The sequence below is a fragment of the Aethalodelphis obliquidens genome, unplaced genomic scaffold (genome assembly GCF_003676395.1).
Source record: "Aethalodelphis obliquidens isolate GAN/ISIS:26980383/991018 unplaced genomic scaffold, ASM367639v1 scaffold2, whole genome shotgun sequence".
Lineage (NCBI taxonomy): Eukaryota > Metazoa > Chordata > Mammalia > Artiodactyla > Delphinidae > Aethalodelphis > Aethalodelphis obliquidens.
Window position 1 is genome coordinate 88,702,780 of NW_020837946.1, and position 14,560 is coordinate 88,717,339.

Consider the following 14,560-nt stretch of genomic DNA (forward strand, 5'->3'; position numbering starts at 1 on the left):
GAAAGAAAGATGTTAAATTACTATAACTGAAAGTAGATATGCTTGTAGTATACCATTCCATGTGTTCTCATACTGCTGTTTCCTTCTCCTGACCCTGCTGCTACAATCACTTTTTTCCATGCTTAGTAGATGTGTAATAAGTTTTTGAAACATTTTAAGAAATTATATTTGTAGGTATTCCACACACAAGTGTATACAGTACACACACACACACACACACACACACACACACACACACACACACACGATCCACTCTAAAGAATTGCTATTCTTAATGGTGCATAATCAATCAATTAACTGGGAAATAGCAGATTCCTTTTTTTCTTTTCCCCACTCCTCATCAGTGTGTGACACTCTGTGATGTTCCTTTTGGGTTTGAAAAGACTCGCTGTATCCTAGGAGGAACTGGATAACTTCTCTGGAGGCACTGGCTCACTGCACATCTACATCTTTTCTTTTTTTTTTTTTAACTTTATCCTTCATTATGTAAAACATTAAATATAGAAAATTGCTTTAGACTCATGGAAACTGGGTGTTTAGATTCTTATTCCAATGTTTCTTCTGCAACAATTCTTTATCTCATTATGGCTATAGTTAATTTTTTAAATTATTTTGAAGGCAGTATAACTAGGTATCTATTAAGCTTGTAAATATATATTTTTTAACTTTATTTGTAGTCTTTATATATTTCTAGGATTAATAAGTGATTTTGAAAGCTAACTTTCAACATTAATAGAGAATAGTGATTATATTGGGGAAGTAGGAAAGGGGCATTAATATACACTTATGAAACAGGTGGGCAGACAAACAGGAAGCCAGTAAAAGGTCAGTCTAAATATCTTAGGTTATATCTAGGCAATATCCTAAGAAAAAATAAGACATCCAGCACAATCAAGACTTTTTGTGTTAATGATGAATCCCTTCAAAAAGTAATTTTCATCTTTAATTAGATCTACAAAGTTGGCATTAAAAAAATAGAATGGAGGTAATTTTTGTTACCTTAAAATAGTCATAATGTATCACTATGGTGTGATGCCATGTGTACTCTAAGATTTATTTCCTGATTGGCTGTGAGCCAGTCACAATCTATGTAAACCTGAAGGTGCAAGGGGACGAATGACATCCAATAAAGAGAAAAATCTAGTATTTTCTATGTGCTCTTGGAGGTTATGATAATAACAATACTCCACAATCTGAAAAATAAATAATTTACAAAATAATTTTATATACAGATACTTTTTATTCTCATGATATTTTTGTTAGGTATGACAATTTTAGAGATTGTACTGCAACTTGTTTTTCTTCCTTCCTTAAAATAGAGAATACATATATAAATCTTGTCAAAGCATATGTACCCACTAAGTATGGAACACCAAGTTTACACTTTCTCAGCAAAAATCTACTAATGATTTTATAATGTAATTTATTTTTCATAAGTATGGAATTAAGAATATTTTCCACCTAAAATGATTCTTTAGCCTTTGGCTTACTCATTTTATAGTCATCTATAAAATGTTTTATTTTACTTTTGTTAACTCCACATTATTTGGATTTAACAAGTTTTTCCATTAATATCCTCTTTTTGATCCAGGATCCAATCCTAGATTGGATTTGGTTATCATATCTCCCTGATTTCCTTTGGTCTATGCCAGTTTTTTAGCTTTTCCTTGGTTTTCATGGCCTGGACATTCTTTAATGTCCTCAGCTCAGCTCTTTTTATTTAAGTTTCCTTGTTATTTACCTCTTCCAGTTCAAGGAGTATTAGTGTTTTGATATCTACCTATATTGCATAAGTCTAAGATTAATTTAATTTATTTGACATTAAATTCTATATTTTATCACAGTTCAAAACAAACACAGATGTGAAGAAAATTATTTTGGTTGTCCTAGTGGAAGATGCATTTTGAATACCTGGGTATGTGATGGTCAGAAAGATTGTGAGGATGGACTTGATGAATTCCACTGTGGTGAGACATTATATCTTGTTTTACTTTTATAAACTATATTATTATTTATATACTGATGTTCTCTTACATAGAGATTTTACACAAAATATTGCTAATTGATTTTAACATCAATTTTTATTTTGATTAAATATCACAAAATGGTAAAAATTAAAATAGAACAGAAGAACTTATAATGGAGAATAACAATCTCCCATACAGCCTTTTCTTTTAACCTTTTCTATTTTTGTTAGTGGTTACCTCCATTAATCTAAATGATATATTTATACCTTCATTTCCTGACTTATTAAGTTTAGATGCTAATGTATTTACCTTCTGCTGTGAAAAATAAGGATTTAGCTCACACAACTCATTATAGTCTCCCTACCTCTTATTGACTATTATTATCCTAAATGTTTCTATTAATTACATGTATAGATTTAAATAGTATAGTTAAACTTGCATTTCTTCAAACTGTCGTCTATCACTATCCACATCCTAATTTCTGTGTGTGTACATTTCATTTCACTTGGCAAGGTAAGAAAGCATTTAAAATTTTTATTTTTATAAAATTTATGGATTTTATGATTTTCAGGCCAAAAAAATTCCTAAAAAAGCATGAAAAGCATATATTCACTCTTTTCATTTAACACAAATAGCAAACACTGTGATGAATAGACAGAGTAGGAAAAAAGATTAAAAATGGATTGTCTAAGAAATGCCAAAGTCCCATAAAAGTAAATGTCATCATGAAATATGAAGGTGCATTTTGTTTGATTAAGATGCCATATATCTTTACACTACAGCCAGATTCTGAACAAGATTAACAGAGAACTTTACAAATAGTTTATGTAGAGTCATACTTCCTGGAACAGAAGCCATTATATGGTTGTATCTTCTTTAATTTTATTTTTTCTGGGCTTCAGTTTTTCTAAATGTCTCTCTTTTCACAGGTCATGTTAGTAAATATTTGAAATAAAAATGCAAAGTTTTTAAATAGTTCATACGATAAAAATCAAATTTTTATTTTTATAGTCATTTACATTTTGAACATATTAATTTGGTAGGATTTTATTCTTGGGTGTTTCCTGGTGATAAATGAACTAAGGGTGGAGGAGAGCAATCACAAACTTTGGAAATAAATGGAATACACCATTATAAATGCATAACTTGGTAATAAAATACCAGCCACCATGCCAATGAATATGGATGTTATTAGTCAGATTTAAGTGTTCCCAAGGGAGGGAAAGGAAAACATCAAAGTGTTAAGTATGTATAGGTACAAAACTGATGGCTTGTCATCAAGCTAAAACCCCCTGAGTCACGTCACCTTTAAAAACAAATGTATATGGTGGTGAGTTCACCATATTTATGACCTTGCCTAGGATGTAATTTTTTTCTCCAACTGTTCAAAAATAGATTAAAAATTAGGAAAAGGGCTTCCCTGGTGGCGCAGTGGTTGAGAGTCCACCTGCCGATGCAGGGGACACGGGTTCGTGCCCCGGTCCGGGAAAATCCCACGTGCCGTGGAGCAGCTGGGCCCGTGAGCCATGGCCACTGAGCCTGCGCGTCCGGAGCCTGTGCTCCGCAACGGGAGAGGCCACAACAGTGAGAGGCCTGCGCACCGCAAAAAAAAAAAAAAAAATTAGGAAAAAATGACTAGACCACACTTGGAATATTTATTTTATATCTGTACCCTACATGTTAGAAAAAGACAGTAATGTACTTAGGGAGAGTGACCAGCATATTGACTAGCTCAAAGTCAAACCCTGTGAGATTATGTTGAAGGAACAATGTTGTATAACCTGGATAACTCAGAGGGAATATGCAAGCCGTGGTCAAAATTTTATAGCACTGTCATAGAGAAGAGGACTCTGGCTTGTTTTATTTGGGATGGCTGGTTTTAGCAAAGTCTAAAGAACTTTCTCGTGTTGGATCTTTCCTAAGAATGTCTCAAAAGGATTTATTTTTTCTTTTGCACCTAAAACAAACATTCTTATGGGTTTTTTTGCTTGTTTTTTGGGGTTTTTTTAGGTTCCTCTTGTTCTTGGAACCAATTTGCATGTTCTGCACAAAAATGTATATCTAAACACTGGATTTGTGATGGAGAGGCTGATTGTGGAGATGGATTAGATGAAAGTGATAGCATTTGTGGTGAGTTGTTTCTTTTGTGTTCTTATTCAGTTTTTAGGAGTATGATACATATGCTCTGTTGTTTTAGAGTATACAGAAAACTTTGTCTTCTACTTTGTTAAACTTAACATTAAGCTTATATGTATATACATTTCGATGTAACTGTTTTTATTATTTTTATGACAACTTATCAGTCTACAATTTTTCATATATACATTTACTATTAAGAGTTTTAGGGTTTTTTGCTGAATATTGACACAATGAATGTATTTGCAAATTGTATTTCTAGTCTTCAGTGACTTCTTTAGAATGGATCTCAATGATTGGGATTACTTGGATCAAATGACTGAAAATTTTCTCATTGCTCTTGATAAGTATTGCTAAGTCACCATCCAAATTTACTATGCAGGTTTATACTGCCATAAGCCACACATGGTGTGTGTTTGTGTATTATAGTAATTACGCTTATTGAATTGTTTTAAATGGAAATTAAGGAAGCAGGCTAATGTATATGATTTTAAAATGTACTTAAACATTCAGCTTTATAGGATTAGAGGTAGAGTGCCAAATGTCTATGTTTACTGTACGTCAACTACATTGGCTAAAAACCAACGTGATTCTTTTAATTAATCACAGACATTTAACAAATAATTTAAATTTAATTATTAAATGAATTTTTTAAGAGGTAGAAGAAGGAAGCAACCTAATCTCCCTATATTTGTTATGGTTGGCCAGGCATTCTACTAAATTATTTACATGTCTATCTGTCTATTTATCTTTCTGATCAGTTTCCATATGTATGTTTGAACCTATAGCTATATATTCTTTGTTCATTATATCAACCCTATTTCATAACTGTTATCATTCTCATTTAAGAGCGAAAAGGACCTGAGTCATAGAATAAGGCTCATTTATGGAGTTAAGTGTACTTAACACATTTTTTAAATTTTCAGGAGTTGTGGCCTGCTATTTAGGTCACTATCATGGAAAAAGGACTATAAGATTTATAATGTTCACACTAAAATGAAGTTCTCTGTATATATCATAAAATTGGAGCTATCCTCAGAAAGTAGGCAATTTATTTTCCTGTATTAAGCCACCTAAAATCTACTTTTTATTTACACAGCTGAAACAATTCAGTTATACAACAGATAAAGATAAATGTAGAAAGATTACTATCGAAAACCTGTGAAAGGAAAAAAAATCATTAATTAATTAGATGACTGGCCAGTCTGTTTTAATTACTTTGTTTCTCTTTGCTATTAAATACTTCTTTTAAAAAAACTTTTTATTGGAGTGTAGTTGATTTACAACGTTGTGTTAGTTTCAGGTGTACAGCAAAGTGAATCAATTATATATATACATATATCCACTCTTTTTTCTTTTTTTTTTTTAGATTCTTTTCCCTTATAGGCCATTACAGAGTATTGAGTAGAGTTCCCTGTTTAATTTTAACAAAAAGACTACCAATTTACAGCAGGTTGAACATGTTTCTGGTCTCTAAAATTATCTTGCTTTTGACCCTTTGTTTAATTCTACACTAAATGGCTCCCCTGACACCTCTATCCTTCTTAAGTGGACACAGTATAATAGAAGTGGTAAAGACTCTAAAGTCATACAGAGTTGAATTCTCCCGCGTCTGCATTTTCCAGCTGTGTGATCATGGGCTGGTCCATTTTATCCCTTATTCCTCAAATTCTTTACCTATTAAATGGTTACAAGACATCTACCTTATGTAATTATCGTGATCAGCTGACATGGCCAATGTGTACTATATAAATGAATTTATTCCCATTCTCTTTTGTTGTGTTTCTCCTGCTCCCTCCCTTATTTTTTAGAGTGGTATTGTCATGTCAAAGTCTATCAATGTCCTGATAAGGTTTTTTTTTTTTGCGGTACGCGGCCCTCTCACTGTTGTGGCCCCTCCCGTTGCGGAGCACAGGCTCCGGACGCGCAGGCTCAGCGGCCATGGCTCACGGGCCCAGCCACTCCGCTGCATGTGGGATCTTCCCGGACCGGGGCACGAACCCGTGTCCCCTGCATTGGCAGGCGGACTCTCAACCACTGCACCACCAGGGAAGTCCCTGATAAGTTTTTTAAAGGATTTAATGGTAATGAACATATTTACCTGCCATCAAAACACCCAGTCTATTTAATATAATCACAGGCTGCAATTTATATGCTACCAAGCTGTTGTTACATAAAAATTACTGCTTTAGACCAAGCATCAGTCAATGAATTGGACTTAATATTTTAGGATTGGAAAGGAACTTTATAAATAATTTATCTCAGTGGTTTTCAACCTTTAGTGTACAAAAAATCCTATTCAGAAGTTTGTTAAAAATGTAGATTCTTAATCCCCATCTCCAAATATTCTGATATAGACATATTCTTTCTTCATAAGCACATAGTGGTTCTGACTTGGGATTTGAGGATTCACTTATAAAAATCATAGTCTAGTTCACCTGTGTCATGTGATAGATGAAGAAAGAAGAACTCACAGAGGTTAATAAATTTGCCTGAAGTCCCTCAGTGAATCAGTGATGACAGAACTAGGAACAGAATTCAGGTTTCTGAAATACTTACTAAATTGGATAGTAACTCTCACCAATCAAATATTATATCTAAGTAGGTACCCAAGATGGATCTGGTAGAATTCCTTCAGCTTGTCTTCCTTCTCCCTTGGGATTCATGTCCCTGAGAAAGGCAATGTGTCTCCAGATGACAGTGGTAATTATGGAAGGAAGCCATGAGTTTTTTCCTTGGCTCGTTTTCTTTTAAATTGACGATGATGTTTTGGTATTCTCTTAACACAGAATCTGTTGAAACACTTTAAAGGAAGCCAGAAAATTAGCTGCAAAGAGCTTTATGCCATTTTATAGTTTTAGGTATCTTAGTAATTATCTAGTCATAACCCTCATTTTAGAGTGAAACTCAGACACTAGTCTTCTGCAAGGTCATACAAAGTTAAATTTCTCAACAGTAAAATCAATGCTATATCTATTATGCCTCCCTTGGGAATAAACTGGAGTGATAATAAGAAAGTAGACAAGGGGTGCTAAATGTATCGAAACTTCCGTAGCAGAAAGAATGCAATTTTTTGCATCTCCAGCTAAATAATAAAAATATTATGGAAATTAAAGCACTAACTGAGAGTCTAAGAGTGAAAGTGACACTCTGTGTTCTTATGACAAGCTTAAAAAATAAATAAGGAGGAATAATGTAAAAATAACTTGTAGGAAGAGAAATTTATTATAGAAAGTACTAAAGACAATAGGTAGCAAGTAAATTCATTTTTAAATTAAAGCAACATTTGTTTAATAGATTTTCTTTATAATTTCTTCCAGTAATAGATATCATATTAAACTCATTCTATTAGCACTGATACTCAACAAATAAGCAAATCTGAATTACCTGGGGGACTTTTCAATATTCACTTGCCATTCTGTCCTCCCAATTAAAGTATATGTAGGAAGAGACATGTTTATGTTGAAAAAGATCACCAGGAGGTTCCACTTTGTCACCCTGCTGTACTCCCATATTGATAACATTGCATTAAAAAACATGTTCTTCTCATAAAAACTCTGTGGCTGAAAAGTAAGATGATAATTGGTAATCCAATTAAAGTAGCTTTAAAGGTTTGGAAACAACTATCCATCAATCTAGGCAGTCATATTTTCTTCTTGGAGATACTAACATTTTTTTAATAATTCTTACAACTTGATTTTTAACATCTATTCTATGGGTAGCATTTGGTCACAAGAAAGTGAAATTAAAAGGAAGTTAAATTTGGGGGCATGTTACTGATTTACTCAACAAATATTTTATATACATAACAAATAAACCATTCAATATGTATAACTATACTTGGGGCTTGGGAAATACCAGGAGAATGAATCATTTTCTAATTTTACTCGATTACCCTATGCCCATATAAAGAAAAACAAAGAGAAACCACCCATGACCCTTTGAATTTACAGTCAACAAGCATTTCTTTTTTTTTCCTGTATACATTTGAAAACAACATCATGCAACTGAAGGAACATTGAATTGATAGAGCGAAGAAAAGGTAGATTCTGTTTATTAAGTGTGTAAAAGCAAAGGGAACATGCATACATTTATACTTTTCAACAACACAAGGTGGGGAGGAACAGTAATGATATTACTGGTTAAGAGAAGATACTTAGGAATCAAAAAGGTTTTGGACTCCCAGTTCAACATGTGGCTCCCTCTGCAATTTGTGACTTCCTGCAAGCTTTCCAACATCTCAGAGCCTCAGTTTCCTTTTCTGTGAAATGAGACTAATAATAGTTCTACCATTTGGGACGATTGTGAGGACTAAATTAGTTAATGTGTTAAGTGCTTAGCATATATTAAGCAATAAAAATGCTGTTATTATCCTTATAGTTTCAGTCCTTTTGAAATTTTATCTCAGTTTATTCACAATGAGATTTCTATGTTTTGCTACATTTCACAAGGAGAACATACTCATTATTTTCTGCCATGTAGCTTTAAGAAATATAATACTTGCTACTGAGAAGGAATGAATTCTGAGAGGAAACTGTCCATAGGGGGTGGATAATATGTGATGATTCCAAATAACTACAGTTTTTTCCTTGTCAGTGGCATTCTTCTGCTTCCCTTCTTGTCTATAGGAAATGAAATTATAGATCTTTCTCAGCGGACCTGCTGTGTGTGATCTTAATGGCATTTTTTTTGGTGGGTTTCAGGTGCCATCACCTGTGCGCCTGACATGTTCAGCTGCCAGGGCTCCCATGCCTGTGTGCCCCGACACTGGCTGTGTGATGGTGAAAGGGACTGTCCAAATGGAAGCGATGAGCTCTCCACAGCAGGCTGTGGTATGAACACTCATGGGGCTGTCTATGAAAGAAAGCTGCTGCAGCATCCTCAGACAGTTGCTTTTGTAGTACTCACCATATCACCTTTTCTCTCACTTTCCCAATCCCTGGACTCATACGTAGTATCAGAATTAATCAGGTGGGATGTCGTCATCACAGAGTTCAGCAACCCCTCCAACCACTGTTCAGAGTGTTTCCAACATGAACAGAGGGATTACCCATTTTAAAACTGGTTTTGATGCACAAAGATTTTTCACTTCATTCCTGAGATAATTTAACTACGCTGTGTATGTGTGTGTGGTGGGTTTGTTACTTCCTTTTTAGCATCTTCCTCCACCCTCCCACCCCACACTCCCCTTGAAGGCTTTTAGATTGTCTATTACAGATACTCTGTAAATGGCTGCTGTGATCCTAAATAACTACTGATAAGAAGGTCAGTAAACACCTATTAGTCCTACGGATAGGATATTAGCCCTTAGGTCAGGTAAAAATAGTATGTATATAGCTGAATGAAGCTGGGGAATCAGAGGAACAACTTTGGAGGCCAGACAGTTTACTAAGTTTCTAACCCTAGGTCACCCCAGGAAATTTTCAGGGGATTACTCAATAGTAAAAATTTAGATAAATTCCTTTGCATGATCAGGAGAATGAAGGGACTGAGTATTTGAATGCTGATCCCAAGGTCACATAGGGGATCTGTTGAGCAATTTATTAGGAACAGTGCTGTGAACTCTGCTTATTAAAGTGAAGTCTACCAGTCATCTCTCTGATGACCTGTCTTCAGGTCTTTAAAACTGTAATTGAAGCCATAATGTAATAGTGTGTATATGTGGGTGTGTGTATATGGGGGATATTTAAAGCAGAGAAGGAAAAAGAAGACTTTGAGGCAGGCTTGTGTGCACAGAGCTCATGCTATTGTAGAATAAATCAGTTTGATCTTGAAACTGATATGTGTGCCTGTAAAGGTCAATGGGGCCACTGAGGGCTACATAATAAAGGATTATGCATCAATTCAGGGATCCAGATGGTCCCTGTATACTGTTGCTATTGTAGCAAGTTAATGCTCCAGGACACATATTAACACTTTTGGACCACATGGGTGCTATTAAGTAAATTATGTTAAAATACAACAAATTGTACTGAAGTGACATGAAAGCATTAATTCCAAATAAGCCTCTGTTGCTTAGTATCTTAAAGAATAATTCATGCATTAGAATTGGCATAATTCACTTGAGTTATATAAGCTGTCACACAGTTAAAAGTTAGCGTAGTGATTAGTAACTGAATTTTACTCTGATTATAATGGGCAGTTTTGAAGGCTGCTCCTATGTGGCTTCTGTATCATTTTTGAAAATAAATTTGTTTAAAATTAGTTACACTTGATTAAATTTAAGTAATTCTTTTTGTTTCACCTGCTCATGTCTCTTTTTAGTCATTACTGAGTTTTGAAAGCAGATTTCCTTTTTTCATGTAGTGTGGGGCAGTTTGGGGATCGGGAGCTGATAAGCATGTAAAAGAATAATTATAATAACTTAAGTGTCAGAATGATACATAAAAAAGATACTAGGTCATCACAAATAAATATTGTGTAAAAAAACCTTAGAAGTCTCATGGAAGGATTTCAAGAAAAGTAATAACGTTATCTCAGTTGTGAAAGAAAAAGAGAAGAAAGAGAAGTGTTCTAGATAGAGCAAAGTGCCTATTAAGACATGAAGGGGAGAGATTGGAAGGCATGTAAATTTTTTCAGTTGCCCATTATACATCAGTTATTTTGGTAGGTGCTTTTATTTACATTATTGAATTTCCACAGTATCTCGGTGAAGTGCTTTTGGGGATCTTCCAAAGATAATTGTTGTATAGATAGGAATTGAAACAGCAACTAAGAATGTACTGAGTACCTAAAATGAGCCTATCTGCTTCATGTACCTTATCTAGTTCTTGCAGAAAATTTATCAGATAGATTTTATTATCCTCATTAAACAGATAAATAAACAGATGCACCAAGAAGGTAAATAGCTTCCTTAGAATAAAATTATGAGTTGAAGAGCAACTTTCTGCAAAGCCTTCCCCTTTCCAGTGTACTGTAATAACATGTAGAGGATTCTTTTTGCTTTCACTTAAAAAAAATTAAGATATAATTGACCTACAATATTGTGTTAGTTTTAGGTGTGCAACATAGTGATTTGATATGCTTATATCTTATTACAAAATGGTTACCACAACAAGCTTAGTTAACATCCATCATATAGCAGATTCTTAACATTTGAAATATCCCAAACCTTGAATCATATCATAGCATTTACCCTTTCCATGTAAGAAAAGTAATTAAAATACTTAAATGATCAAACTTCTATGATGCTATACATATACTATTAAAGCTTATTTCCTCTGTACGAGTCAGCTGAAGTTTTACTGCAGATTTTAATCAACCATTTTTCCTGCTGGTTAAGACCCTTGCTAGAGAATACTTTCATGGATCAGTATTCCAAAAGGATTGAAGTTCCATTTTATGGATTGATATTCCTAATTTAGTGTGGTACTTATGGTTGGGCTCATCTCACCATAGATCTTAACCTATTTCAACACCCCATTGAAGTCACCCCAAAGTTTTATCTTCCTCTTGAAAACAGTAACTTTCTTAGCCCTTTTGATTTTCTTTTCACTTCCATCATGAGCATTAGGACTTGGTGGTCTTTTCAGGTCCATTTTTCACAAAGAAGCAGGTTTTTATCACTTTACTAGCTTTACTACTAGCATGAGGAGAGAAAAAACCCAGCCACATTATTATAGTTGAGTGATTTTTTATCACATATGAACTTTTGAATTCATCCTTTGGCAAACTTACAAATTGCTAAATGGCCTGAAATTTCAAGGTCACTCTAGAATTGTTGAACATATTAACACTAAAACTTTGATTTATATATATTTATATTCATATATTCAAATACTACTTATAATGAAATACATATATTAATATATATTATTAATTTATCTGATATATTGAATGTTTAGCTAAGTTTCCTTTTTTAAATAACCTTGAATTATTGAGTGTATTGAGTACAATAACATACATTTCCCAAAGTCATAAAGTAGGGGAAGATAAAATCGGTGCTCATCTAACTTAATTTCTTGTGATGTCTTTCTTAGCTCCCAATAACACATGTGATGAAAATGCTTTCATGTGTCATAATAAAGTATGCATTCCCAAGCAATTCGTTTGTGACCATGATGATGACTGTGGAGATGGCTCTGATGAGTCACTGCAGTGTGGTAAGTATATATAAACTTTTCATGGAGAAGATTCTCAGGCTGAGTAACAGTCTTTTAAAGCGACTCCAGGAATATATAAATAAATAACAAAAACAAAGAAATACATTTCTTAATCTCACTAAGAACATGTAACTTCAGTAATATAGACACACCACATATAACCTCTTTAAACTCTACCATAATTACACACCTATTTGAAAATTATGCCTACTTGTTGTAGTGTATTCTTATCAAGAACCACACTGGAAAATGTTGATAAAAATGTGTTTGGTTTTAAGTACTTTGAAATACCTTTTATTTTAAAGACAATATATAGCTGGTTAGTTCAATCTTACAGCCAAATCAATATTTGAGTGAGGAAAAAAGAATACAGTTCACAGCTATCAGAGAATCTAGATACTTAACATTTTTCTTTTGCTTTATCTTTTTATACATGTATTTACTTGTTAAAATTTAATGTTATTATTATGAAATTTATCTTGTAACATATATTTATCTACCATCATATCTATATAATGTATATATGAACACATATATAACTTTTGTGATAAAAATTAATATATTAAAAATTCCCAGTTGATATTGAAATATGTGAACATAGTATTTTTGTAAAATATTTAAATGTATACATGAATAAAGATAAAATGAAAAGCTGTGAAATCCACACATACCTATGAAAGGTAGTAGATTTAGCTTCCCTTTGCCCTCCCTATGTAGCATCTATCAGTTACAGATGGAGGATAAAGTAGAATCTCTAGCTTGGATGACTTGGAGGATGGTGTTGCTGTTAATGAGCTTTAGAATGAGGTTAAGGGGCAGTTTTGCTGGTGTGGGAGAAGAAATGTAACAAATAATTAATTTTGGACATTTTGAATATGAAGTGTTAATCAGACAATCACATGAAGCTGTATAGTGAGTGTTTGAAAATTTAGTTCTAGAGTATTATCAGGACAAATAATATTAACCTGGTGGCCATCAGCATAAGGGTGATACTCAAAATATGACAAAGAATGATAATACCCAACACTGTAGAAAGGAAAAGGGGAAAACCATATACTGAAGGCTGAAATAAGGGCTTACCCTGTAACATTTTAGAGTAGAACAGAAGAAAACTTTATACAGAAAGAGGGTGAAAAGGGAATAGCAAAAGCAAAGTTAGAAAGAAGGCTGGGAGAGTGGATTATGAATATTAAGTCAGGAAACTATTTCCAAGGTAGTATGGACAACAGCATCAAGCACTGGAGGACAGTGAAGCAGGTAGGAGCCAGAGACACCTATGAATTTACCAACTGTCACTTGATATTTATTAGCTCTGAGAGGAATTTCAGCAGGTAGATGTTGCAGAAATGAGACTTTAATGAATGAAAGTAAGTGAGAGCAAAGAGGTAAGTAAGTGAAAGGAAGATTGAGTAGGGACTTGACTGAGCAGGGAAGAAGGGACATGTCTTGTTAAGAGTTATGTGGGTGGATTTTTATTGTTATTGGACTAGAAAAGACTTGAACATATGTATTGAGTGAAGAGGAGAAACTAGTGAAGAATGAGAGGGTGGGAAGGAATACTAGGGAAACTGGGGATATTTTAGAACTATCTAGTTTTGCCATGCAATATGATAAACATCTCAATTACATAATCATTGTTGAATCCTTTTTTCTGCTGAAATTTTATTTTTAAACCATAAAAATCTTACATTCTCTCTTCAAAAGTAAAATATTTGCCTACGTTTACCAGAAAGTTTATAATAGAAATGACATTTTTTATTGTTAACAAACTCTGGGAAAAAACCAATCTAAAACTTCATAATATTCAAAATCAAATGAGTTTTACTTACAAACCAGCTTAGATATGAACATTAACAACTCATTGATTGATACTGTGTTTTGAGCAAAGCCTTTTAATGCCTCTAAGGATCAATATGTAGGATAATTACAATAGTTTTGTGCTTATTGCTCTATGAATTGGATTTTAATTTTCTCATTTTAACAATTTCTTTACACTTTTCATGCTGCTTCCCAAACATAAACGTGACATTATAGCTTCTGAAAATTATTATTATAACCCAGAATCAGTTCATCCATATGTTCTAGTACTGTACCTAACCAAGCTTAGTCTTGAAAATAATTTTGAGTAGCTTTCATTTTGTTTTCCATTCTAAAGGAAATCTTTAGGATACAGATAATAAGTGAACAGAGGTTGTATACTTGTGTTGCATTCTTGTTTCCTTACTTAGAAACAAAATAAGAGTGCCTTGTTTCCAACTTTGTTTTCTGGACTTTAATCCTACTTCCAACCACAAATATCTCTTGCAATTATTGTAACTGCCCTAGAAAGAAATGAGAAACATTTCCCATAAGAGG

At 33.5% G+C, this 14,560-nt stretch overlaps 1 protein-coding gene across 1 annotated transcript in view; it reads left to right on the forward strand.

Annotated features, from left to right (window-relative positions):
• Positions 1-14,560, forward strand: part of LRP1B (LDL receptor related protein 1B) — a 1,467,083-nt gene that overhangs the window by 1,185,237 nt on the left and 267,286 nt on the right. The window contains exons 48-51 of the mRNA XM_027078335.1: positions 1,845-1,967; positions 3,978-4,097; positions 8,807-8,935; positions 12,083-12,205. Coding sequence (XP_026934136.1) covers positions 1,845-1,967; positions 3,978-4,097; positions 8,807-8,935; positions 12,083-12,205 — 495 coding nt within the window. The remainder of the gene's footprint in view (positions 1-1,844; positions 1,968-3,977; positions 4,098-8,806; positions 8,936-12,082; positions 12,206-14,560) is intronic.